This window comes from Balaenoptera physalus, assembly GCF_965194825.1.
Source record: "Balaenoptera physalus genome assembly, chromosome: 11".
Taxonomy (NCBI): domain Eukaryota; kingdom Metazoa; phylum Chordata; class Mammalia; order Artiodactyla; family Balaenopteridae; genus Balaenoptera; species Balaenoptera physalus.
The window spans coordinates 33,136,115-33,161,469 of record NC_138896.1 but is presented as its reverse complement, the minus strand read 5'-3'; the positions used below and the strand labels follow the sequence as shown (position 1 = coordinate 33,161,469).

Here is a 25,355-nt window from a genome sequence, read left to right as displayed (position 1 = left end):
TTCATCCTTGATATTATTCTCCTTCTCCATTTGTTTTATATCAGTTCCACTAAGCTGATCCTTGGTGAGGATGCACAAAAATGTTCTGTATCCTTATGTATATTTTCAAGAATGTGCTGGTTCCCATTCCATGATGTTGGAATATATTGCTTTTCTTATTGAGAGATGAATATAACACTATTTAGCCATTAAGCTAAATAACATGTTTAGATTTGATAAAGCATTAAGATTAGATTGTGTAAAACATTTTGCCAACCTTGACTGAAAGATAACCTTAGAGTATGTTTATAGTAATACTTTTTTACATTAACCTTGAAATTTAGTGACTTATTCACTGTTAAGTCTAATGTACGAAGTTCTCTGTTAAATACATACACAACTTGACTCGCTGAGAGAAAGTGAGTGATTCTTAACATCGAGGAGCAGTTTTCTGACCTTGTTGACTTCTCCCCTTTAGAATCCTCAAAATCAGGCTCTCCTTTAGACCTATAAAACTAAATATTACTTGTCCATCCTTAGATAACATTCCTTTGTTTATTCTGGAAATTGGGGATTAGAGGGATGTGAAGCTGTAACCATGGTTTGTTGTTAGGTTTTAAAGATCCTAGAATGCCGTTCTAAAATTTTTAGATTTATTTATTAGGCATTGGAGTGCCGTGGAATATCGTGGTTCGTATGATTCAGTAATATGGATTATTATGAACAGAATGTTTTAGGAAGTTTGACTTGCTGAGATGTAACATATAGGATCAAATTGAAGAGAAGCTGAAGCTGGAAGATCAGTCAGCTTTTTACAGTAGTATTTTGAGGAGGGAGGCAGAATGGGAAAAAAGAGAATTAATGTACATTTAACATGGTTGCATTTTTTTTTTTCTGTTCTTTCAGGATCCTCTTGTGCATTTATCAGAAGATGTGATAGCAAGAACTTATAACATTTTTGCTATTATGTTTCGGTATGCAGTAGAGATATTAACCTGGGAAAAGGAAAGTGAATTGCCACCAGATTTAGAGATGGTGTAAGTACAACCCGTTTATTCCTTGTATTTGTATTTGCTCACACTCAATTTTAAGCATTTGGATTCTAATTCCTCAAATTAACTTTAATACAGCTAGGATAGAACATAATCTTTTTTAATAATTAGTTTTCAGCATAATAATAACCTTGGTTTTATAGTTTTTAAATATGTGTGAGCCATTTAATTGGTAAAGGTTTTTCCCTGTTGTTGCTTTCGCTGATTTATAGCCATATCTTAGCCACATCAAGGCTCTACCACTGGTTTCAAGCACAGGCATTTTTCTCTTCTTTGTGTGATAAAGCTGTTAAGTTAACTCTACAGTTCTTTTTGTTTGTCTATGAGATTTGATTAGGGAATGAGCACTTTGATCTAAGTGAGTTTTCTGGTTTGACTAAATGCACAAATTCAATTTTAACCACTTTTGATTCTAAATTTGTATAAAATTTATTCTACACTTTGTGATTCTTCTACAGTACATCTAACATTTTTACCATTTGTTCTTAGTTTATTGAGGAAATTGCAAATTTGTGACCAGAGAGCTGGATTCTGCTATAGCTGTATTAAGGTTAAGGGCTTACTTTTCTGCATGAATGTGCTTGCCTCAAGCAGCCTTCTCTTCTACTTTTAATTCTAGCCAAGCTTGTTGGAATTGTATTCACAGTTAAGGTTGAATACAAGTGAGAGTCTAAAGGACATTGGTGGTGTTTCTTTTTTGCTTTCTCAACAGTGTTCCAAATAATTAGGTTGTTTTTTAGTAAAATGAGGAGTTAGTATTCCTTTTTTGGAAATGTTGAAAATGGCTTAGTTACCTCATAACTTTATCTTCATGTATTTTGAGTTGGGGACCAACTAAGATCTAAATCTGAGATCCAAATTTAGACCATAGAGAATAGAAGAGTTGTGTTTTTATTTTTCTGTTCCATTGTAAGTTTGGGACCACCAGCATAGAAGGAAAAAGAATCTAACTTGCATCTCTTGTAATGTTTTCCCATCTTAGTAAATGGCATTTCATCTACCCAGAAACCTGAGTCATGCATATCCACTTAGATTTCAGGTCCAGCTGGTTCTCCCTCTGTCAAATTGTTTACTTCTGTTCATCTCCATTACTACTATGCTAGTCCACATTGCATTAATTTCATCCTTGGACAACATGACGTCCCTAACTAGACTGCCATATCCACTCGTGTCTCTCATGGTCCATTCTCCACATATAGCCAAAGTGAACTTTAAGACAAATCTGACCATAGCTCCTATTTCACTTTCAAATCTTTGATTGCCCTTAGGATGGCAAAATCGAAATCCATTACAAGGTCTTTAAGATTTCTGCCTCTCTCCAAACTAATCTCCTCCTTCCTCCCTGTGCTCCAGCTCCCAGTATTTACCTTTGCCACCTCAGGGCCTTTGCTTTCACTTTCTTCTAGCCCTTCGCACTGTTGGCTTTGGGGCCCAGATATTACGGTCTCTAACTGGTGGATTGTAGAATTTTTAGCAGCATCCTTGGCCCTTACCCATTGGACGCCAGTGGCACTCCCACCCCAGTCATGACAACCAAAAGTTTCCAGACATTGCCCAGTGGTCATCTATGGAGGGTAGAGGAGAATTGCCCCCACTTGAGCACCACTGATAGCCAATTCTGACTTCAGCTCTCAAATTACTTCTTTGGCAGTACTCTGAACTCCCATACTGGTTTTATCCCACTCTAGCATCCTGTTCTTCTTGATAAAAGCGAATTCACATAGATTATATGTATAGTATCTATCTTTCCCACCAGCCAGTAGTGTCATAGAGTGTGGGGACCACAGATGGCTTCATTACAGGTATGTGCCTAGTACCTAGCACGTTCCCTAGAACAAAGTGTGTTCTTAATAAATCATCCTGGAGCAAGGTGATATGCAAATAGATAATATATAATTAATGTTTTATCCACAGAGAGAAGAGTGACACCTACTATTGCATGCTGTTTAATGATGAGGTTCATACCTATGAACAAGTTATTTATACTCTTCAGAAAGCTGTTAACTGTACACAAAAAGAAGCCATTGGCTTTGCAACTACAGTAGATCGAGATGTAAGTAATTTCATTATATTGATGTCACATAATATATTAAACTTTTAATACAGATAAGTTATCCTAGAAAATTGAGTTAGAGGTATATATGTCTAGGCTATTTTTCTTTAATTTCATATGAATATTGGCCCAAATATATATTGGATATAACTGTAAGCTATTGTCAGAAAGTTTAGGAGGAAACGTAGATACAGTTGCTCTCATCCTACACAGTGGTTAGAAATATTCAGTTATGAAAATAGAAATTATAGCAGCCTAGAAGAATAAATATTGTATTGTTCAAGGATAACAACTTGAACTTATTAATGGCTTGAAAAATGTTAGGATAGCTTTGAAGGAAAATATTTTAATTTACTTTTTAATTAATGAGTAGAATAAACATTGTAGATATTAAAAATTGACCAGAGTTGTTATGTGCTCAGATAACACTGTGTTTATTTGTTTACTGTTTCAAAAGTTATTAATATTGAATATAAATATTTTTACAGGTTAATTTCAAATATCTTTATTTACAGGGACGTAGGTCTGTTCGATATGGAGACTTCCAGTATTGTGAACAAGCAAAATCAGTAATTGTGGTAAGTAATTTAAAAATATGTCTACACTCTTATTTTTTATTCGTATAAAACCAGTCCCACATTTTGGTGTTTATGAACACATTTTTCTGCCTTCCTGAATGTAAAGCCACATCAATCAAAAATCATGTTTAAATATATGTTACTTGAGCATTGCTTATTGCTTTATCTAGTTTTTTTTAAACTATGTAAGATTGATACAGAAAATGAATGTTTAGAGTTTAGATGAGATGTATATGTATATATTTCTGTCTTCTTATTTTTTCATCAGAGACGTCTTAGAAAGTTTTTTGCTTTCTGTTTTGTTTTTGATAGGGTTTCACATTACTTTTTAGGAATTATACTGGCCTTTAGCACCAAGATTAGAATTCAAGGGAAGTTGTTTCTTGGTACCTAATAGCAAGGTATGCTGCATATCCTAATAGCATTTAGTGTATAATTTATCTGAAAGAAAACTATTCCCCACATTTAGATTTATTTTTAAAAGTTAGAATTTATTGTTCTTAACTATTCCATGTAACTGCATTTTATGTAAATGTCCTTTTAAAATATAATTTTATATATTTTATATATTGTGAAATATTTTAAATATACAGATGAAAATGCCTGTGTGCTACATTATACCTTATTTTCTTCATACATATTTTAAATAAATAAAATAGTATAGAAGCCCTTGTATTATCCCTTCTAAATCCCATTCCCCTTCCTCCTTCCCAAGAGATAACTGCTTTCATTAATTTATCTTTCATTTTCATACATGCCTTTATATTTCATCTGTTAAATATCCATCCATATTATATGTATTGATTTGGAAGTCTTTAAACATTATATAACAAGATTCATACTGAATATATTATATTGCAATTTGCCTTTTCATTTCAGTGTTGTTTCTAGATTTATCTGTGTTGATACATGTATCTGTAAGTATTCCATTGATGACTATACCATAATTTTTCCATTCTCCAGTTGATGGACAATTAGGATATTTCCAATTTTTTTCTATAACTATCAGTCCTGCTGTGGTCATTTTTTTGTCCTCTTGTTGCATAGAAGCAAAAGTTTCTCTAGGGTATATACCAAGAAATGGAATTTCTGAGTTGTTAGCTTTTGGGCATTTTCAGCTATACTAGATTTTGCCAAGTTAATCTCCAAAATGGTGGTACCAATATACATCCAACCAGCACTGAAGTAGAGTTCCCATATCTCTACTGCTTTGTCAAAACTATATATTGTCAAATTTTTAAAATTTTGCCAACCTGATGTGTATGAATGGCATCTCATCAGTTAAATTTGCACTGCCTTGATGACTGAGTATCTTATTTCATATTTATTGTATTGGTCATTTAAGTTTTCTGTGAATTTCTTGTTCATACTCTTTACCCATTTTTTTGTTGTTAGGTTATTTGTCTTTTTCTTACTGATTTGTAAGGACTCTTCACATAATCTGAATCCTGATCTTTTGTTGCAGTGTCTTTTCCTAATATGTGACTTATTTTAAGCTTATTTGTGATGCTTCTCCTTGAGCAAAAGCTTTAATTTTAATGTAGCAAAATATATTTTTCTCTTCATGAGTTTGTATCTTATTTAAGAAATTCTTTATTGATAACTGGACATACTCAATTTAATAATACATCAGAAACTATACTGTGGTTGTATAAAAAGAACATTCCCATTCTTAGGAAATGTATACTGAAGTTTTTAGGGATAAGGGGACATTATGCATATAACTTAACCTTCAGTGGTTTGTTTGTTTTTTTTTTTTAATGCTTGTGTGTGTCTGTGTGGAGAAAGAAAGATAATGTGCAAATGATAAAGCAATTGGAATAGAATGTTTACAGTAGATGAATCCAGGTAAAGGAGAAGGTGTTTTTTTTTCCCTTTACATTTGTTGCTTCATAGTGTTATTTCAGTTTTTCCCTAAAAAATCAGTACTTGTAATCTCTGGTAGTGTCTGCATAGATATACTATATGCATAATATAGAATAGAAAGTCCAGAAATAGATACTAGTATGAGGAAAATCTAGGAAACAAGTACATTCTAAGGGAGGAGGAGAGCTTCTTAACCAAGACTAGAACCCCAGGAGTTAGAAAAGAACTTTTTTTTTTTGGCTGCATAAAAAATTTGCATAGCAAAATATTACAAAAAATGTCAGTAGATTTAGAAAAATTATTTCTAACACAAAGGATAGACATTTAATGTTTATGATAAACAAAGCACTCATAGATTATCAAGTAGGGAGCAAACAACAAAATAGAAAAATGGGCATAAGATATGAAAAGACGATCACAACAGAGAAGATCTAGGTGGTAAATATATGTAAAAAGAGACTCAAACTCACTAGCTTAGTAAAGTGACGGAGATTTCATACCCAACAAGATGGAGAAATTAGAGTGATAAAGTACCTTGCTGGCAGAGATGCAGAGAACAGAAATACTCGTGTAAAAATAAATTGCTGCCACATAATTGGAAAACAATGTAGTAGCATCTATTATCTCTCCTAGGAATTTATCCTGTAAAAATACAAGCACCAGTTAGTGTGTGTACAAAATGTTCAGTACTACGTTTTTTGTAGTCATAGAAGACTGAAAACAAAGAGACTATGAATGCCCTTCTCTAAAGAATGTCTAAATAAATCCACACCACAGAATTTTATGAGTCATTAACCAAAAAAAAAAACTGTTAACACAAAGATGCGGCAGAATATGTGTAGTATCCCATTTTTTGTAAATCAAATAAAAACCTTTATAAATGTGTACATATATAATACATATAGATGGATAAAGTATGCAAAGGTGTACTGTGTTAATGTGGGTTATGGAGATGGGATGAACTGGTGGGTAGAAAGATGATCCAAGCAAAAAAGGAAAAGGGGGGGAAAACATGTTAAATTAAAGTTTTGATAGACTTAAATAGACATTTATCCAAAGATGATATGCAGATTGCCAAAGCACAGGAAAACATGCTCAGTATTACTAATCACTAGGGGAATGCAAGTAAAAACCACAATAAGATACCACCTCATGTCCATTAGGATGGCTATTAAAAACAAACAACAACAACAACAAAACAATAACAGAAAATCACAGATATTGGCAAGGATATGGAAAAATTGGAACCCTCGTGCACTATTGGTGGGAATGTAGAATGGTGCGACCACTATGGAAAACAGTATGGTGGTTCCTCTAAAAATTAAAAATAGAATTGCCATATGATCCAGCAGTCTTGCTTCTGGGTATATACACAAAAGATGTGAAAGCAGGGTCTCATGTTCATAACAACATTATTCACAGTAGACAAAAGGTAGAAGCAACTTTAGTGTCTATCAATGGATGAATGGATAAACAAAGTCTATATACATACAATAGAATATTATTCAGCCTTAAAAAGGAAGAAAATTCTGATACATGCTACAGCGTGGATGAACCTTGAGGACATTATGCTAAGTGAAATAAGCTAGTCACAAAAAGATACTATAAATAATGTATGATTCTGCTTGTATGAGGTACCTGGAGTGTTTGATGGGTACAGAGTTTTAGTTTCACAAGACAGAGAGTTCTGGAGACTGGTTATACAACAATCTGCTTTACAGAACTGCACACTTAAAAATGGTTAAGTTGGAAAGTTTTGTGTGTATTTACTACAATTTTTTTTAAAGTATTGATAACATCACATTTGTGCAATGAAGTAAATTATTTAAATTAGTGTGTAATTACATTAAAAAATTAGTTTAAAGACATAAAGCCAATTTAAGCATTTAAATAATTTATAATTGGTGGGGCAGATTTTCAAATATAAGACCAAAAATTCACGTTACTTAAAGCTGTAACTTCTTACTTTTTTGTAAGAATCCTGATTGCTTCTAGAAAATTAGAATCTGAATAAAGCAAGCCACGTGGTATTTTTCTTACACACATACATGAAAAACTCCCCTATAATGATGAGAGTGTAGCTATATTAAATAAAAATATTAACTTCTTTCTCTAAAATAGCCTTTTTAAGTTTGTTTTTTCATCCTGCCATTTCTTTTTAAGAGAAATACCAGTAGACAGACAAAGCCACTCAAAGTTCAAGTTATGCATTCGTCTATTGTCGCACATCAGAATTTTGGTTTGAAACTTTTGTCTTGGCTGGGAAGTATTATTGGATATTCAGGTAGGTTCATACTTGTGCTAATTGACTTAAAATGAGCTCATATGCCTTTGCCAAACTGTTTTGGAAAAAATAGCAAGTGGAATCGTTTTTTTGCTTTAGTTTCATGTTTTAAAACACCATCTCATAACATCTTTATACGTAGAAAAAAATCTGTTTCCCAATTTTGATCCACGGGATCTTTTTTATATGCATACAGAGGAGTCTGTGTTCAAATAAATGCAGGAAACAGTGGGTTAAACAATTGTAAATGACTATAATATGCTAATGAAACCTAAATCTTACCAACTTGATAAAAGAACCTATTTCTTAATGGCGTATCCTGTGGAATTCTCTTCCACAAAGCAAGCTGCATAATGCTACTGTATATAAAACCTAAATGATTAACTGTTTAAAGGATGTCTTTGTTTTGACTTCTACGACTTGTGGTTACTAAAAATTTGCAACCCTGAAAATTTGCAAATTTGAAGTTACTGTGTATTTGAGTTTTTGTTTTTCCACAGTCTACAAATTAGATAATCTTTTAAAAGTAGTGATAAACAGAATTAAGAACCTTCACGTCCAATGCCAAAAATACAAGTTTGCTGTGTAACACTGAAGAGTAAACTAGGAATAGATCTAAGCTGTCATACTGTTCTTCAGGCAAGGGAGGTGGTTTGAATAAATGACATTCCAATGTTTGCTATAAAGAAAATTTCTAAAACATTTGTGTTAAAAGGCTACTAGAAAGAGTATTGCCACACTGTGAATTGACAGGTGAAAATATGGAGGTGTGGAAATTTAGGAGAACGTGTTTGTTTAATCTAAATGTCTTTCCAATTATTTCTCTCCTTTTTTTTTTTTTTTTTTTTTTTTTTTTGGCTTTGGTGTTTTCCATTGGATATCTGTATGCCAGGTACTGTGCTACAGCATTAATGAATAGTATCATGGAAGCAGTTTTCTGCTGAAAATTTTCTTTGAGAAAATCTATTTATCATCAACAATTTAAAGACCTTATCTATTATTTAATTCGTATATAAAGTTTTCTCTTTAGCCTTGTAAACAATTTCTATTTGGTGACTCTTATAATTAAATTTTAAAGTTACTCTGTTTTTTGTTTTTTTTCGGATTATTTTGCATGCTTGTAGAAGACTTTAAAACAGTGGATTTTAAATATGAAACTAGAAGGTATTAAAGTTGTGGTTTTGTTAATACTTATATATAGTTTTTAAGTTTAACATTTAGAATATAATGGAATTTGCCTTCCAAAGCCCCTCATATAGTAGGTATACATAAGTACATAGTGTATTTTTGTTTAATGAAGAACATTTTGCATAACATTAATAAAATGGACTGGTATAAAAGTACAGAGGTAATGTATTCTTTCTTTTAAATGGTAGCACAATTTTATATTATACCTATCTTCAGTTATCATGGGATATGTAACAATTTTACTGTAACCTGGTTTAATTAGCATAGATGCTTAAAAAACCATGTTTATTTCAGTGGCTTTTGGGTTCTTTGTTGCTTATTTAAATTCTTTACAGCATAAGAGGTCATTGCCATTCTGATACACATGTATTTTGGTATTCTGGAATAAGAGTTGGTGTATAATGCAAGATTTGGAATTTTTCTCCATTTTGTGAACATGTTAATAAAATAGTATGTTTACTTTTTCTGAATAAATTTGACCTTAAGTTAAAAAAGAAAAAGTAAGACTCTATAGTAGATCCATTTGAAAATTTCTACTAATATGTCATTTTATTTTAATATTTGAAGTTACTGTTTCTTGACTACTTTTCTTCTTGTTTTAAGATGGTCTTCGCCGAATTTTATGTCAAGTTGGTTTACAAGAAGGGCCAAATGGTGAAAACTCTTCTCTAGTGGATAGGTTGATGCTTAGTGATTCCAAATTGTGGAAAGGTACATATCTTAACTACTTTTAAGGTATAGGGGAACTTACACAGGTAATTGGGATGTTAGTTTCTTTTTCATTTGGGGAGGTATTTAATAAATATATTTATGGTTTTTAGAATTAACACATGTAGTCTTATTCTTTGGGGAAAAAACAGATTTGGGGATCCATGATCCAAATTAAATCACCTTTATGTTTTGTTTGAAAAATATATTTAGAAAAACTGATTAAGGAACACATGTAGAGTGTTGCTCTTGACACTTAAAATACAGTTGATCATATGAAAACTTTGGAAATGTAATTTTTGGCTTGTTAGATATATCCTTATCTTACATCTGCTCTTTTTGTAAAAGGTGCTAGGAGTGTGTATCATCAGTTGTTCATGAGCAGTCTACTTATGGATTTGAAATACAAGAAACTGTTTGCTGTTCGATTTGCAAAGGTAAGTAGTTTCTCACTTTTGAAGATTAACGAAATAGGTTATATACAGAGTAACTGTAGTCCATGATTATATCCAGTGTTTGTAAAATTAACAGCTGATAGTAATATGTCAGTGGGTTGATTTTAAATTCTAAGAAACTTCATAAATGATCTTTTTATCTTTCATCAATAGAATAAAATTCTAGCAGTGAGGTTTTTCTTGTTTATCATCTGCCATGATAATGTGAATATCCATCTATGCAGTGTGTATGATGTGAAATGATAAATGAAGACTTTAAACCTATGTCATTGAATTATGTTATTCCTATTAAATTTTGTGTAAGAAAAGATAATTTTAGTTGAAACGACCTGTATATTTGGATGTGATTTAAGAATCATAACTCTAGGTTGTTGATATTATTGAATTATGTTCTTCTCCCTTTCAGCAGCATGTGATTAAGCTAACTGCTTGGGTTTTTTATTCACCTGAATTAGGGGTTATTAACCAAGGAAACATACAAGAATCATTTGGGGAGCTCTTTCAAAATGCATGTGTTTGGGTTCCATTCTCAAACCTACTGAAGCAGATTCACCAAGAATGGGGCCCAAGCATGTATACTTTGAAAGAGCCATCAGGTGACTCTGATAGGCATCCAGAAGTAATGAAAGTCTGGTTTCATCAGAGACAGTGTAAAGCTACTGTGATTTGGCTCCACCCATGTACAGTGACGTCCCAGGATTTTAGTAGCTGTTACTCCTATTTGAGCTCACAAATTGCCATTGTGCTAAAGAAGATTGTATAGTGAATTGATATTTACACAGTTTAGTTGGTACATTCCAGTCATCATTCTCATAGAATATCTTATTGACTCCTCCAGCACTGATTTTTCATTATAATCCTTAAACATTGGTCATTGTGGATTAGAGGTGAATCTCCCCCTTGTTGTTTAGAATTACCAGCAGTTGCAGAGAGATTTTATGGAGGATGATCACGAGCGAGCAGTGTCCGTGACTGCTCTGTCTGTCCAGTTCTTCACCGCACCTACTCTGGTGAGTAGTGCTTGCCTTTTCTTTGTAACTGATAGTTGGCACTCCTTGCCTTTTTTTGCCTTCTTAATAGAACTATGAGCGTTTGCAGAGTGATTATGTGACAGATGACCACGACAGAGAGTTTTCAGTCGCAGACCTCTCGGTTCAGATTTTCACAGTCCCTTCACTTGTAAGTACTAAAAGACTAAGAAGAATTTTCTTGTTTTCCATTAGAAGAAGTAAAGCCTTAAAATAATAGAGAACTGAGATCTGTATATTCCTGAATAGAAAAATATTTTATTAATGGGTGATCAGACTTCACATGCCTTCAGTCATACTAGAACATGTATCTTTTTTTTTTTAATTTTATTTATTTATTTATTTACTTATCTATTCCTGGCTGTGTTGGGTCTTCGCTTCTGCGCGAGGGCCTCCCCAGTTGCGGCAAGCGGGGGCCACTCTTCATCGCGGTGCGCGGGCCTCTCACTATCGTGGCCTCTCTTGTTGCGGAGCACAGGCTCCAGATGCGCAGGCTCAGTAGTTGTTGCTTACGGGCCTAGTTGCTCCGCAGCACGTGGGATCCTCCCAGACCAGGGCTCGAACCCGTGTCCCCCGCATTAGCAGGCAGATTCTCAACCACTGCGCCACCAGGGAAGCCCAGAACATGTATCTTTGAATGTGTAATCTGGAGGGGGAAAGTCATTTGAACTTAATCTGTACTTTCTCATAGTACTTCCCCGAGGTTTTGAACTGATGAGTTAAAATTAAACTCATTAGTTTAACAAATTTATCCATTAGAAACAGCATATTGTGGGAATTCCCTGGCCATCCAATGGTTAGGACTCAGTGCTTTCACTGCCTGCAAGTTCAGTCCCTGGTCGGGGAACTAAAATCCTGCAAGCTGCGTGGCGTGGCCAAAAAAAGAAGAAACAGCATATTGTATATAATCTCACATTCTAAGAAGCCTCCTTTTCCCTGCTAAGGGAAGGGGTAACTAAGGCAATTGAATCATGATGATTGGGTGATCTTGTACTAAGTTTCGCTAGTTGTTCCAGGAGGCATCACTATGTTTTAGTTCTACTGAATAATTTATTAATATTTAATTCATTAAAAAAAATTTACTGAGCACCTATTATTTATTGGGCACAATTCTAGGTTTTGGGAATGAATGGTGAACAGACATGGGCCTTGCCCTCATGAAACTTACAGTAGGGAGGGAAAGACTCACGTAAATGGTAATTAAAATTATAATAAAAACTGAAGAATTCTGTTGTTTTGGTAGAGTAGGAGAGATCTGACCTTTTCCCACAGTTCAGAAGAGGATTCTGTAGGGAAGGTAACTTTATGCAGGAGCGTGAAGAGGAATCATGCAGAGGAACCAACACTTGAAAAAATCCTGAAGTAGGGAAGGGAAGAGAAGGGAAGAAGTATGGTCGAAGATCCTTGAACACGGAGTTAAATGAGACCAGAAACATAGGCAAGGGCCTAATTGTATGGAGTTAAGAGTATTCTACAGTTATTTTATTAACAAGGTGTTATGTTCCAGCTTCTTTTTTTAATGACTGTTTTTTCCCCAGATTATTTTTATGTTCAAGGGTATATTCTAGGACAGTTGAAGCTGTCTGAAGTCTATTTAGCCACTAATGAGATATTTTGGGCCAAATTAAGGATTTTGGTTTTTCTCTTAAGAACATTGGAAGGCACTGAAGAGTTTTAGGTGGCACTTATAGCATCACGTTTGTGATTTTTAAAAGATGATGCTTCTTGTAATTTGGAGAACAAATTTGCAGGAGCAGTAGTGGATGTGGGAAACCTGTGGGGATTGTGGCAGCAGGTATAGAAGTTGTGAGAGAATGTAAGTAGTGAAATCTACTGACGGGCCACATGTTGGGTTTGAGGAATATTAGGTTTGGTGAGTGATTGGTTGTTGGGTTTGAGGGGAAAATATAAAGGTGATTTCTGGGTTTCTGACTTTTGTAACCAAGAGGAGAATGAGTAGAACTTATAAAAAGGGAAAGTGTTGCTTTCAGTTTAGTCAGGGATGAGTTTGAGAAGCCTCTGAGACAATCCCATGTGTATTCAAATCTGTTTCTCTCCTCCATTGATCCTTTTGTCCATTTCCATGCCAGTACCCAGTTTTAATAATATTAGCTTACTATTCCATTTTGATATTTTATAGAGCTAAATCTTCTTTCATTATTCTTTTCAAAAAAATTCTTAATTATTTTAGGCTTTTTTTTTTAAAGAAGAACTAAAATCAGTTTGTCAATTTCAGAAACCACATTAGGGTTTTTGACTGAAAAGATGTTGTATTTATAGATAATATGGGAAGAACTGGTATCTTTGCAATATTGAGTATCCCCATCTAGGAACATAACTTGTCTTAAAAGTGTTTATGTTTTATATTTTTGACACTATTGTAAATTATTCATATTTTTAATCTCACTATGGCTAGTATGTAAGAAAACTACTGATTTTTGTATATCCATCTTGTATCAGTCTGGTTTTCTTACTAACATTTTCTCTAATATTTTGTGTTGATTCCTTGGAATTTCTAGTAATCTACAAATAATAATTTTTGGTTTTTTCCGATATTTCAACCTTTTATGTTTCTTGTCTGACTCCTTTAGTTAGAAGCACTAGAAAAATAACATATGTATTCATTTATTCAGAGCATATTTATTTAGCACCTTTATTAACTAGGCACTGTTTGGGGCTCTGGAGATAAATACAGCAGTAAACAAAAAAGACAAAAGACCCTGTTCCCATGGGATTTATAGTGCAATTGGGGAGAGACAGATGTATATAATATTTACATATTTATATATTTATTATAAATCAAATGTTGAGAAGTGCTGTCAAGTAGGAAAGCAGGTTAAGGGGTTAGAGAGTGACAGTGGAAGGGTCATATTTTATGCAAGGTTATCAAAAAAGGCCTCTCAGAGAGGTGGTGTTTGAACAGAGACATGAGGGAGTGAGTGATGTGACTAACTGGTGAAAGAGCCTCCTAGGCAGAGGGAACAGCAAGTGCAAAGTTCTGAGATGAATGTGCACTTGGCATTTTGGAAGGAAGAACCCAGAACAGGCCAGTGTTGCTAGAGTGAGTGAGGAGGAGAATGATCCCTGAGGGCCCTGAGTCTGGGGATAAGGGGAGCATGGGAGTGGGTTAGGGCCGGACCTTGGAGGCCGTTGTAATACAAGTACTTATATATTTTGTCTAAAGAAAGTAGAAAAAGGGAAATAGTAAAGAACAGAAATTAATAAAACAAAGTAAATGTACAAAAAAGATTTTTCTTTGAAAAAAAAAAAGATGGGGGTAGATCTCTAGAAAGTCTAATAAGAAAAACAGAAAAATTTTTATTTAAAAAGGACTACAAAAAACTACAAACCTTACAGATTTTAAATAGAAAATAGGCAATATTAGGATCAAATTAATCAATATAATTGGAAATTTGTATGAAACGAACAAATCCCTAAGAAAAAACACAGGTCGTTAGAAGAGAAACAAGAAATAGAAAATTTTAATTAATATAAAAATCTTCTCACAAAGAAGTTCCCAGGCCCAAAGGCTATACTGGGGAATTCTTCCAAATATTCAAGAAAAAAATAATACCTGTCTTATATAACTTTTTCTAGAAAACAAAGAAAGAGAATATACTTGCCAATTTAATTAAGTCCTCTGTAATCTTCATACCAGAACCCAACAATTACAAGAAAAGAAAATTACCATTTAATCTCTCACAAACGAGGTTGCACAGATTGAATCAAGCAATATAGAAAAAGGATAATATATCACAACCAAGTTTGGTTTTATTTCCTTAACGCAAGAGTAGTATACCATTTGAAAAAAAAATCAACTGGCGTAATTCAACTTATTAACAGACAAAAAGGAGAGAAAAGATCATATCAGATGCTTTTCCTGAATTCATGATTTAAAACGAACGAAAAATACCTCTTAGCAAATAAAATAGGAATGAAAGAATTTATTTAATCTGATAAAATACCTGAGAACAAAGCAAAAAGTAAAAACCCAAAGCAAACATTATGCTTGATGGCGAAATAGTAAAAGCTTTTTCCCGAGACCAGAGTTTTTTCTTAGGTCAGTGAAATCACATATACTCATTTAATTGTCTCAAAATTGACTAATATAGCAAACAAGAAGGAAAATCCTTTTACTTAACTTGTCAACACCTCCCCTCCTTCGAACTTGAACTTAGTCTTCACTGTCTAGGAAAATTAACAGAAATTAATCCTATTGACTTTTGAGCTTTTTGGGGCCTAAGTCCTGGCAATGGGATGATTATTTAAGAGTTTTTCAAAGGTATGTTTAACTGTATCGATTTTCTCCTTATCCGATGACTTTACAACTTAACCTCTACATTAGAATACAGTTTTACTATATTCTTAGACATCTAACTTCTGCATTGTTTTGTCTTCTTTGAGGGGTTTGGTGATATCAGTCAAAATTTATAATGTATATACACATTAACCCAGTAATTCCACTTCTAGGAAATTATCCTATAAATATCCTTGCAACTGTACATAGTAGATATTTGTTGCAGTATCTTTTGTGATAAATAGCATAAGACTGGGAAAAACCCAAATATCTCACCAGTAAGGGCCTGGCTAATAAAGTATGATAGAAAAGAGTACTGGGGATAATTAAAAAGAATGAGGGAATTTATATGAACTGGTATGGGACAATCTCCAAAATATATCAAGTGAAAAAACCAAGTGCAGAACAGTGTTTATAATATGCTATCCTTTGGGCAGGGGGGGAGATCATTATACATACCCATACTTATATCTACTTAATAACAGTTATCCATGTCCTATAAATGTATATATGTGTGTATATGTGCATACACGTATATATTATATACACACCATCTCTGGAAGTATATGCAAGAAAACTGCTAACAGAGATTGCCTTTGCAAGGGGGACTTTGGGAGCTAGGAGACTTTTTACCTGTTTTTTGCATCATTTAAGTATATTTGCTTATTAAAAAATACATTAATATATATATCTATATAGAAAGAAAAACAAAAAAATAAATCTCAACTAAGATTAAGAGAAAGTATGGTGTTTCATACTGAGTTCTAGAGAATCTGTGATATAAACCTGTGGATCCTAGAATAATTATACCATACTATTATAGGTGTCTAAATGTCTCAGTTAAGGAAAATTTGCAGCCTGGTTCAGATCCCCAACCCTGAATTGTCTTTGAATAATGAGCCTTGGATCTGTCTCCTTACATTCTGGCATCTTTCTCCGTGATATAATTGTTGCTTCATACACGTGGCAATTGGAGTAAGTAATTGTTATTTAGAAATACACAAAAATGCATTTATGATATTACATAGTTGTGTTGAAAAAGGTCTAAACTGAAAGAGCTAACCAATGTTGGTGACTTTTTTTTTTAGCTTTCTGGTAAATAGTTTTTTATTACCATGTACTCTGATATACTTTGTCCTAGGCTCGGATGCTCATCACAGAAGAAAACCTAATGACCATTATCATTAAGACTTTTATGGATCATTTGAGACATCGAGATGCCCAGGGCAGGTTTCAGTTTGAACGATATACTGCTTTACAAGCCTTCAAGTTTAGGAGAGTTCAGAGCCTTATTTTAGATCTTAAGTAAGTTTTCGCTTAATTATTGAACCAGTTGCAACTTGTAAAAGGTCATTGTTTGTCCATATATTCATTGCTGTTTTTGTCTTGTTCAGGTATGTGTTAATTAGCAAACCAACTGAATGGTCAGATGATCTGAGGCAGAAGTTCCTAGAAGGATTTGATGCCTTTTTGGAATTACTCAAATGTATGCAGGTATGTATAAGCTGACACATTTCAAAAGTGAAACATTTACTTTCCCCCTTTTTCAGTTCACTGAGCTAAATACCTTTCTGTCTATGCATTTTTTTCATACTGGGCACATTTTTAAAAGAATAATTTGGATAGCTACAGTAGGATCAAGAAGCTCCTCTTAAATGGAAACTCTTAGAAAGGTGTAGAATGCATGAGATCCCAGCAGAGGTTCTGACATCTGCTGTACTTTTGTATCTGGTTATTCTTTTGTTTACCGTTAATGTTCTTTCCTTGGGGGTTGCAGATTGTTTTGTTTTGTTTTGTTTTGAATATGCTTACATGGAAGTATTGTCAAATTAGTTATTTAGGAAACTATAATGTTTGTCTTCTTAATGTTTCCATATTTTTCTTTCATTGATACCATATTTATATGATATGGTATAGAACTCCCCCCCCCATTTAATTTTCTTTTTGGAAACACTTCTGTATACAAAATAGAATCTAGAAGCATAAACTGGTATAGTTAACCAGTTTTTTGTTGTTTTGGTTTTGTTTGTTTGTTTGTTTGGGGCCATGCCTCGAGGCTTGTGGGATTTTAGTTCCGCAACCAAGAATTAAATCCAGCAGTGAGAGCACAGAGTCCTAACCACTGGACTGCCAGGGAATTCCCCTAACTGTAAAAAGATAGATGACGTTGCAGAAAATCTGAGGAATATCATTATGATTCCTTTAGTAGCTTTCTGGCTTTCTTAAGAAAGGAATAAGTAAAGTTAACCTATCATTTTTAGGATATATTCTATTTCCCACATTGGTGGTAGTTACTGGGTGTTTTATTATAGTACTTCTATTTTTTTCCTTGTACCTATGGAAACAGTATCTACCTTGGTCATTTTGAATACTTGAAGTGTCCTGTATTTTCTATTATTTTTAATCAGTTCCAATGCACCAGGGTAGTTCGGCTAGTTTCTAAAAAAGTTATATTCTTTTGTATTAAAAGCTGTTTATCTTTTTCTTGTTTTGCTTTCTTTCAGTCTCTATGAAAACTTTGTTTGTTTGTTTGTTTGTTTGTTTATAGCTGCATTGGGTCTTCGTTGCTGCACGCGGGCTTTCTCTAGTTGCGGCGAGCAGGGGCTACTCTTTGTTGCGGTGCGCGGGCTTCTCATTGTGGTGGCTTCTCTTGTTGCAGAGCACGGACTCTAGGCATGCAGGCTTCAGTAGTTGTGGCTCGCGGGCTCTAGAGCTCAGGCTCTAGAAGGCAGGCTCAGTAGTTGTGGAGCACGGGCTTTGTTGCTCCACGGCACGTGGGATCTTCCCAGATCAGCGCTCGAACCCGTGTCCCCTGCCTTGGCAGGTGGATTTTTAACCACTGCGCCACCAGGGAAGCCCTATGAAAACTTTTAGTTACAGATTACAAATAAATATAAAAATTTTATTTTAGTATATTATAGAACATATTTATAAATTCAATAGCATTTTAAAAGTCTGTCAAGTTTCTTCTGACAGTTTTTTCTATGGATGATAGAGCTAAAAAGGGATTTGAAGGATTGTTGCAGTGAACTATATACATTTTATTGTCTAAAACATATAGAAGATTGCCTCTAAAATAAGTTGTTCTATATTTTACTGGGATTTTTTATTTATAAAATTTTAGAGAATGTTACATAAACGTGATATTTAAGAAGTTGGACTTCTCATACTACTTGAAACTTCCTGTTAGAACTTTTACTTTATAAGTTTTTGTAATCAATATTTCTTCTGCATTATTTCTTAAGTTTCGATGTAAAAGAACAGATGTAATTTTAGTTTATTTAAAAATCTTTTCACTTCTTTTAAGGGAATGGATCCAGTTACACGTCAAGTAGGACAGCATATTGAAATGGAACCAGAGTGGGAAGCAGCCTTCACACTACAAATGAAATTAACACATGTCATTTCAATGATGCAGGACTGGTGTGCTTTAGATGTGAGTCTCTTCTGGGGTCAGGGATAGGAGATAAATGGAGGAGAGACAGAGATAAACAATTTCCTAAGTAAAATCTGAGGCAGTTTGGAGAGGATAGTGGTGATATGTTCATAAAACAGCATATTTTCTGCTTTCACCTGTATATTCAATAAAAGTTCAAATTCTGAAACCTTAGAAAACTCTTGGAAAATAGATAAAGGAGGATATAATCCACACTCTCTCTTCTTTTATGTTACTATCTTTTTTATATATATATAATCCCATCAAGATTTTGAGCATATAAAAAGAAGTTTATAAATTTATCCAAAAATGAAATTTTACTATTGGTACATTTGTCCTATGTCTTAAAATTATTTTGGTATTCCTTTGGCTATAAAATCTAGATGAGAGCTTGTGTAAGTTGGGAGGTCAGAGAAGGCTTCTGTGAGATCTGAACTATGTGTCAGAGTTAACTGATGAAAGAGTAAAGAATATTCCTGACTGAGGGACAGCTGCATCATGCTCTCTGATGAGAACGAGTATGGTTGTTCCAGGAGCTGTGAGAAGGCTCTGGTCGGAACAGAGGTTGAAAATAGAGAAGTAAACAGGTGCCTGGCTTTGCAGGGCCTTGGAAGCCATGGAAAGAAGTTTGAATTTTATTCTAATTAAAGTGGGACGCCATTCGAGACTCCCAAGCAGAAAAGTGACATGATCCAATTTACATGTTTTTAAAAGTTACTCTGTGTGGAGAATGGATGGAGGAGGGTAAGAGTAGAAGCAGGGAGTTCAGTGGAGACATGTTGGCTTTCCTTTGAGTTACTGGAAATAATCAGTGGTCAGGTTTGAGAGAAATTTAGATGAAATTGCCAGCTTGCCAGACTGGACAACCGGGAATGAGGAAAACAGAGAGCCCAGAAATAAACCCACACATTATGGTCAATTAATCCACGACAAAGGAGACAAGAATATGCAATGGAAAAAAGATGGTCTCTTCAGTAAGTGGTGCTGGGAAAACTGGACAGCTACACATAAAAGAATGAAATTAGAACATTTCCTCACACCGTATACAAAAATGAACTCAAAGACCTAAATGCAAGACTGAAAACCATAAAGCTTCTAGAAGAAAATATAGGCAGAACACTCTTTGACATAAATCATAGCAACATTTTTTTTTGGATCTGTCCCCTAAGGCAAAGGAAACAAAAGCATAAAAGAAACAAATGGGACCTAATTAAACTTAAAAGCTTTTGCACAACAAAGGAAACCATCGACAAAGAGACAGCCTACTGAGTGGGAGAAAATATTTGCAAATGATATGCCCAATAAGGAGTTATTATCCAAAATATATAAATAGCTCAATATCAGAAAAACAAACAACCCAATTAAAAAATGGGCAGAAGACCTGAATGGACATTTTCCCAAAGAAGACATACAGATGATCAATAGGCACATGAAAAGATACTCAACACCGCTAATCATTGGAGAAATGCCAGTCAAAACCACAGTGAGATATCACTTCACACCTGTCAGAATGGCTGTCATCAAAAAGACCACAAATAACAAATGTTGGCAAGGATGTGGAGAAAAGGAACCCTTGTACGCTGTTAGTATGGATGTAAACTGGTGCACTGTGGAAAACAGTATGGAGTTTCTTCAAAAAACTAAAAATAGAACCACCATATAATCCAGTAATTCCACTTCTGGGTATTTATCTGCAGAAAACGGAAACACTAATTTAAAAAGATACATGTACCCCAATGTTCATAGCAGCATTATTTTCTTTGTCACTCACTTCACTCTGTATGATAGTCTCTAGGTCCATCCATGTCTCTACAAATGACCCAATTTCCTTTTTATGGCTGAGTAATATTCCATTGTATATATGTACCACATCTTCTTTATCCATTCCTCTGTGTGAAGTAAGTCAGAAAGAGAAAAACAAATTTAGTATATTAAAGCATTGTTTACAATTGCCGAGATATGGAAGCAGCCTAAGTGTCCATCAGTAGGTGAGTGGATGAAGAAGATGTGGGGGTGTGTGCGTGTGCAGGTGTGTGTGATGGAATATTACTCAGCCATAAAAAGGAATGAAATTTTGCCATTCGCAACAACATGGATGGACCCTGGAGGGTATTATGCTTAGTGAAATAAGTCAAACAGAGAAAGACAAATCCTGTATGTTATCACTCATATGTGGAATCTTAAAAAAAAAACAACTAATGAATATAACAAAACAGAAACAGACTCACAGATATAGAGAACAAACTAGTAGTTACCAGCGGGGAGAAGGAAGGTGGGGAGAGGCAAGATAGGGGGGATTAAGAGGTACAAACCACTGTGTATAAAATAAATAAACTACAAGGATTATGCTATAGCACAAGGAATATAGCTGATATTTTAAAATAGCTGTAAATGGAATATAATCTATAAAAATTTTGAATCACTGTACACCTCTAACTAATGTAATATTGTAAATCAGCTATCCCTCAATTTAAAAAAAAGTAGGGAAGGAGGGAAAGGATTTTGGAATGACTTCTAGATTTCTACAGCTCTATAAAGATGTCATTTACTGAGACAGGACCCTGGAAGAGGGAGCAAGTTGGGAAGAAAAGATTGAGTTTAATTTTGCCCATATTGATATTTGAGGTACTTATACATCATTGAATTTGAGGTGCTTGGTTAATGTTGTAGAAACCTTTGAGTAACTTACAGAAAACTGTCTTTTTTAGGAAAAAGTATTAATTGAAGCTTACAAGAAATGCCTTGCTGTATTGACGCAGTGTCACGGTGGTTTTACTGATGGTGAACAGCCAGTCACATTAAGCATTTGTGGACATTCAGTGGAAACGATCAGATACTGTGTTTCCAAAGAAAAAGTTAGCATTCACCTCCCAGTTTCTCGCTTACTTGCAGGTAAAGCATTTCTCCCTAAAAGAGAACCCTGAAATTGTCTTTTAAATTGTTGTTTGTGGTTAATATTTATTGAATACCTACAGTGCATTTTTCTGAGAGTTTCACATGCATTAACTTATTTAATCATCACAGCCTGTGAGGTGGGTATTGTTGTTAGGTTTATCACAAATGGGAAGACTGAGACATGGAGGTGGCTCACTTAGCATCACACCGCAACAAGTCAGAGTAGGGATTTTTTTTTTTTTTTTTTAAAGAAATTCACGTTCTTTTATTTATTTATTTATTTATTTATTTATTTATTTATGACTGTGTTGAGTCTTCGTTTCTGTGAGAGGGCTTTCTCTAGTTGCGGGAAGTGGGGACCACTCTTCATCGCGGTGCGCGGGCCTCTCACCATTGCGGCCTCTCTTGTTGCGGAGCACAGGCTCCAGACGCGCAGGCTCAGTAATTGTGGCTCACGGGCCCAGTTGCTCCGTGGCATGTGGGATCTTCCCAGACCAGGGCTCGAACCCGTGTCCCCTGCATTGGCAGGCAGATTCTCAACCACTGCACCACCAGGGAAGCCCCAGAGTAGGGATTTTGAGGTAGTTTGCTACCAGAAACCATGTTTGTAATGACCATACCATAGTGCTTCTTCAGACTTCTTAACTACATATACCACATGTATTATTGTTTATCTCAACCCAGCTTCTAAGTCTGTGTTGTTAGGATTCAAATTGGTCTGTCACTTAAGTGATTGCTAATAAATTGAAACCACCCTAGACTTTCTCTCTCTCTAAGCTGTTTCTTATTTATTGGTAACCTTTTTAATCAGCAGGTTGGAGTGAGTCCCAAATTGGGGTGATAAGATTGTAAAAAGCATTCTCTGTTTAGACAACAACAAACAGGACAATTAATTCTTAGTTAACAGAATTAACTAAGGTTGAGCTATAAAAGAGCCCTTTGCAGTTAGGGACTAAAGAGGCTTTGATCCTAAACTGGAAGTTCTGGGGAACTGAATTCTGAGGTCAGGATCAGTGCAGACCATGAATTCCATGGCCAGTTTCTCTGTTCAGTTGCCAGGAGGATCTCTCACTACTATACTTTAAATGGAACAAACTCCATGACCCAGTGGAATATGACTCTTAAAACTGGTATACAGATTGCTTTGATGGTTATAGAGTGGCTTTTGCTGTGTTTGTATGTCTAACATTTACTTCTGTAAAATGTCATCTGTATGTTGGTACATGTAATTAGACTCCAGTTCAAGTGTGCCTTTAATTCTGAGGTTCATGAGAATAACAATTGAAAAGCTTCATTTATGGATGCAATTCATTTTATATCCTAATGTGTAACATGATAGGTTCCCAAAGAGAAACAGAAAAGAAGTTAGCTATAAAGTTGAGTGAATATTTAGGGTTTTTTTTTTTATCTGAATGATTTTCACTTATAAAAATACTTTTTTATTTGTTCTCCGTGCAGGTTTGCATGTATTGGTAAGCAAAAGTGAAGTGGCATATAAATTTCCAGAGCTCCTACCTCTAGTAAGTAGTGCTGACATTTAAAAGTAGATATCTATTACAAACCTCCAGTTAGATAATAAGTCATGGGAATATAATATCCAGCATAAGGAATATGGTCAATAATATCATAATAACTTTGTATGGAGACGGATGGTTACTAGACTTATCACGGTGATCATTTCATAATGTATACAAATATCAAATCATTATGTAGTACACCTGAAACTAACATAATACTATACATCAACTATATTTCAGTAATCAACAAACAAATAAATAAAAGTAAGTATTTACTATGTTCCACGTACTTGAAATCACTTTGAAACAAAATACTAGGGTTCTCCAGAGAAACAGAGCCAATAAAGAGTGAGTGAATGAGTGAGTGAGTGTGTGTGTGTCTGTGTGTGTGTAGAAAGAAACAGAGATTGATTTATTGTAGGGAATTGACTCACATAGTCATGGGGCTTGGCAAGTTTGAAATAAGCCTGGCAACCTGGCAGGCTAAGAGTTTAAGAGTTTATGTCACAGTCTGAAGTCCGGAGGCAATCTGGAAGCAGAATTTCTTCATCCTTGGGGAAGCCTCAGTCTTTTCTCTTAAGGCCTTCAACTAATTGGATGAGGCCCACCCATATCATGGAGAGTAATCTGCTTTACTCAAAGTCTACTGATTTAAATACTGATCACATCTACAAAATGCCTTCACGGCAACATCTACATTGGTGTTAATCAAAAATTGGGTTCCGTGGCCCAGCCAAGTTGACACATAAAATTAACTATCACACAAACATACCTTAAAATAATTTTGACTTGTGTTTTATATAAAGCTTCCGTCCCTATAAACCAATCTTCTTTATAGAGTTGAGATTTTTGTGGTTTTTTTGTGTACACAGAGTGAACTTAGCCCACCCATGTTGATAGAACACCCTCTTAGATGCCTTGTTTTATGTGCCCAAGTACATGCAGGAATGTGGAGAAGAAATGGTTTCTCTCTTGTAAATCAAGTAAGTGTTTTTTAATTCTACGAAGAGTTTTCAGTCCATTCTTTACCTTCTATGAAGGTTATAATTTTCAGTGTACTTAGTCACTGAAAGTCATCTATATTAAAACTGTGGCTCCTGGAAACGAACCTTAAAAGAATTTTTTTTAAAAAAACTGTTTGACAAAAGAAATGTAACCTTAAACCAAAAAGTTTTTTAGAGCTTTTATTCATATTTTGTTAAGAAACAATATCAAAAGTAGAAATGAGCTTTATTTTCACTTGCAGTCATTTTTAGAACAAAGTTGGATATCTTTAAAAACATAAAAAATCTGGATTTCACTTACTTAAATTGGGTTAAAAGATAAAAGTTCTGTTAGTATAGCTCTGAAATTGAGGTTTTAATTTTTAAACCTCACCAAGGCTTGGTATAGGATTTTTCTGTTTTTGATAGCTATAATAAATCTCACTGAAAGCACTTTGTTAGGAGACCCAGAAAGTTGGCTGCAAAATGTGAACCATAGAGTGACTCCTATAATCTGGAAATTTCTGATTAATTAATCTCTACTAAGATAGCATTAACTGCTGGGGAAACCACATTATGTGTGCACATTTCCATGTTCATGCTCACATGCACAAGAGCCATGTGCTCTTTTGGTGAGTGGGGAGAGGAGGGAACTGCAAAAATAAAAACCTGTTTACCCAATATAATTACTTTTTTTTTTAGATTTATTACTACCACAATGTGAAATGCAGACGTGAAATGTTTGACAAGGATATAGTAATGCTTCAGGTAAAAAGCATTAAATTTAAAGGTTGTGGGGAGTTTTTCTTCTTGTTATTTCCACAGGACCCAGTCATTTATGATCACTCTCAAATCTATAACTGCAGCCTAGCCCTTATCTACTAAGCTCCAAACTCATATGGCTAACAGCTGATAGAACATTTCCATCTAGTTTCCTGGATACATCTCACAGTTAACATATTCAAAATAACTCCTCTTGTGTCCTCCATACCTTCTTCCTATCTTTGAGGTTTCCCTACCTTAGTGAATTATTCAA

At 34.5% G+C, this 25,355-nt stretch overlaps 1 protein-coding gene across 15 annotated transcripts in view; it reads left to right on the top strand.

Annotated features, from left to right (window-relative positions):
• The window catches only part of UBR2 (ubiquitin protein ligase E3 component n-recognin 2), a 122,942-nt gene that overhangs the window by 41,382 nt on the left and 56,205 nt on the right, over positions 1 to 25,355 (top strand). For 13 of the 15 annotated variants that reach the window (XR_014251194.1, XR_014251195.1, XR_014251196.1 and 10 more), the window contains 14 exons: positions 886 to 1,016; positions 2,946 to 3,084; positions 3,600 to 3,662; positions 7,692 to 7,812; positions 9,604 to 9,711; positions 10,057 to 10,145; positions 11,244 to 11,342; positions 16,630 to 16,793; positions 16,883 to 16,982; positions 18,796 to 18,924; positions 21,633 to 21,816; positions 23,278 to 23,339; positions 24,209 to 24,319; positions 25,022 to 25,087. Coding sequence is in view for 11 of the 15 variants with exons in the window: in XM_082414617.1 (XP_082270743.1) it covers positions 886 to 1,016; positions 2,946 to 3,084; positions 3,600 to 3,662; positions 7,692 to 7,812; positions 9,604 to 9,711; positions 10,057 to 10,145; positions 11,244 to 11,342; positions 16,630 to 16,793; positions 16,883 to 16,982; positions 18,796 to 18,924; positions 21,633 to 21,816; positions 23,278 to 23,339; positions 24,209 to 24,319; positions 25,022 to 25,087 (1,566 nt within the window). In the remaining 4 variants the exon portion in view is untranslated. Of the gene's footprint in view, positions 1 to 885; positions 1,017 to 2,945; positions 3,085 to 3,599; positions 3,663 to 7,691; positions 7,813 to 9,603; positions 9,712 to 10,056; positions 10,146 to 11,074; positions 11,174 to 11,243; positions 11,343 to 16,629; positions 16,794 to 16,882; positions 16,983 to 18,795; positions 18,925 to 21,632; positions 21,817 to 23,277; positions 23,340 to 24,208; positions 24,320 to 25,021; positions 25,088 to 25,355 lie in introns of all 15 variants that reach the window. The other 2 variants (XM_082414624.1, XM_082414622.1) reach the window with 1 other exon arrangement.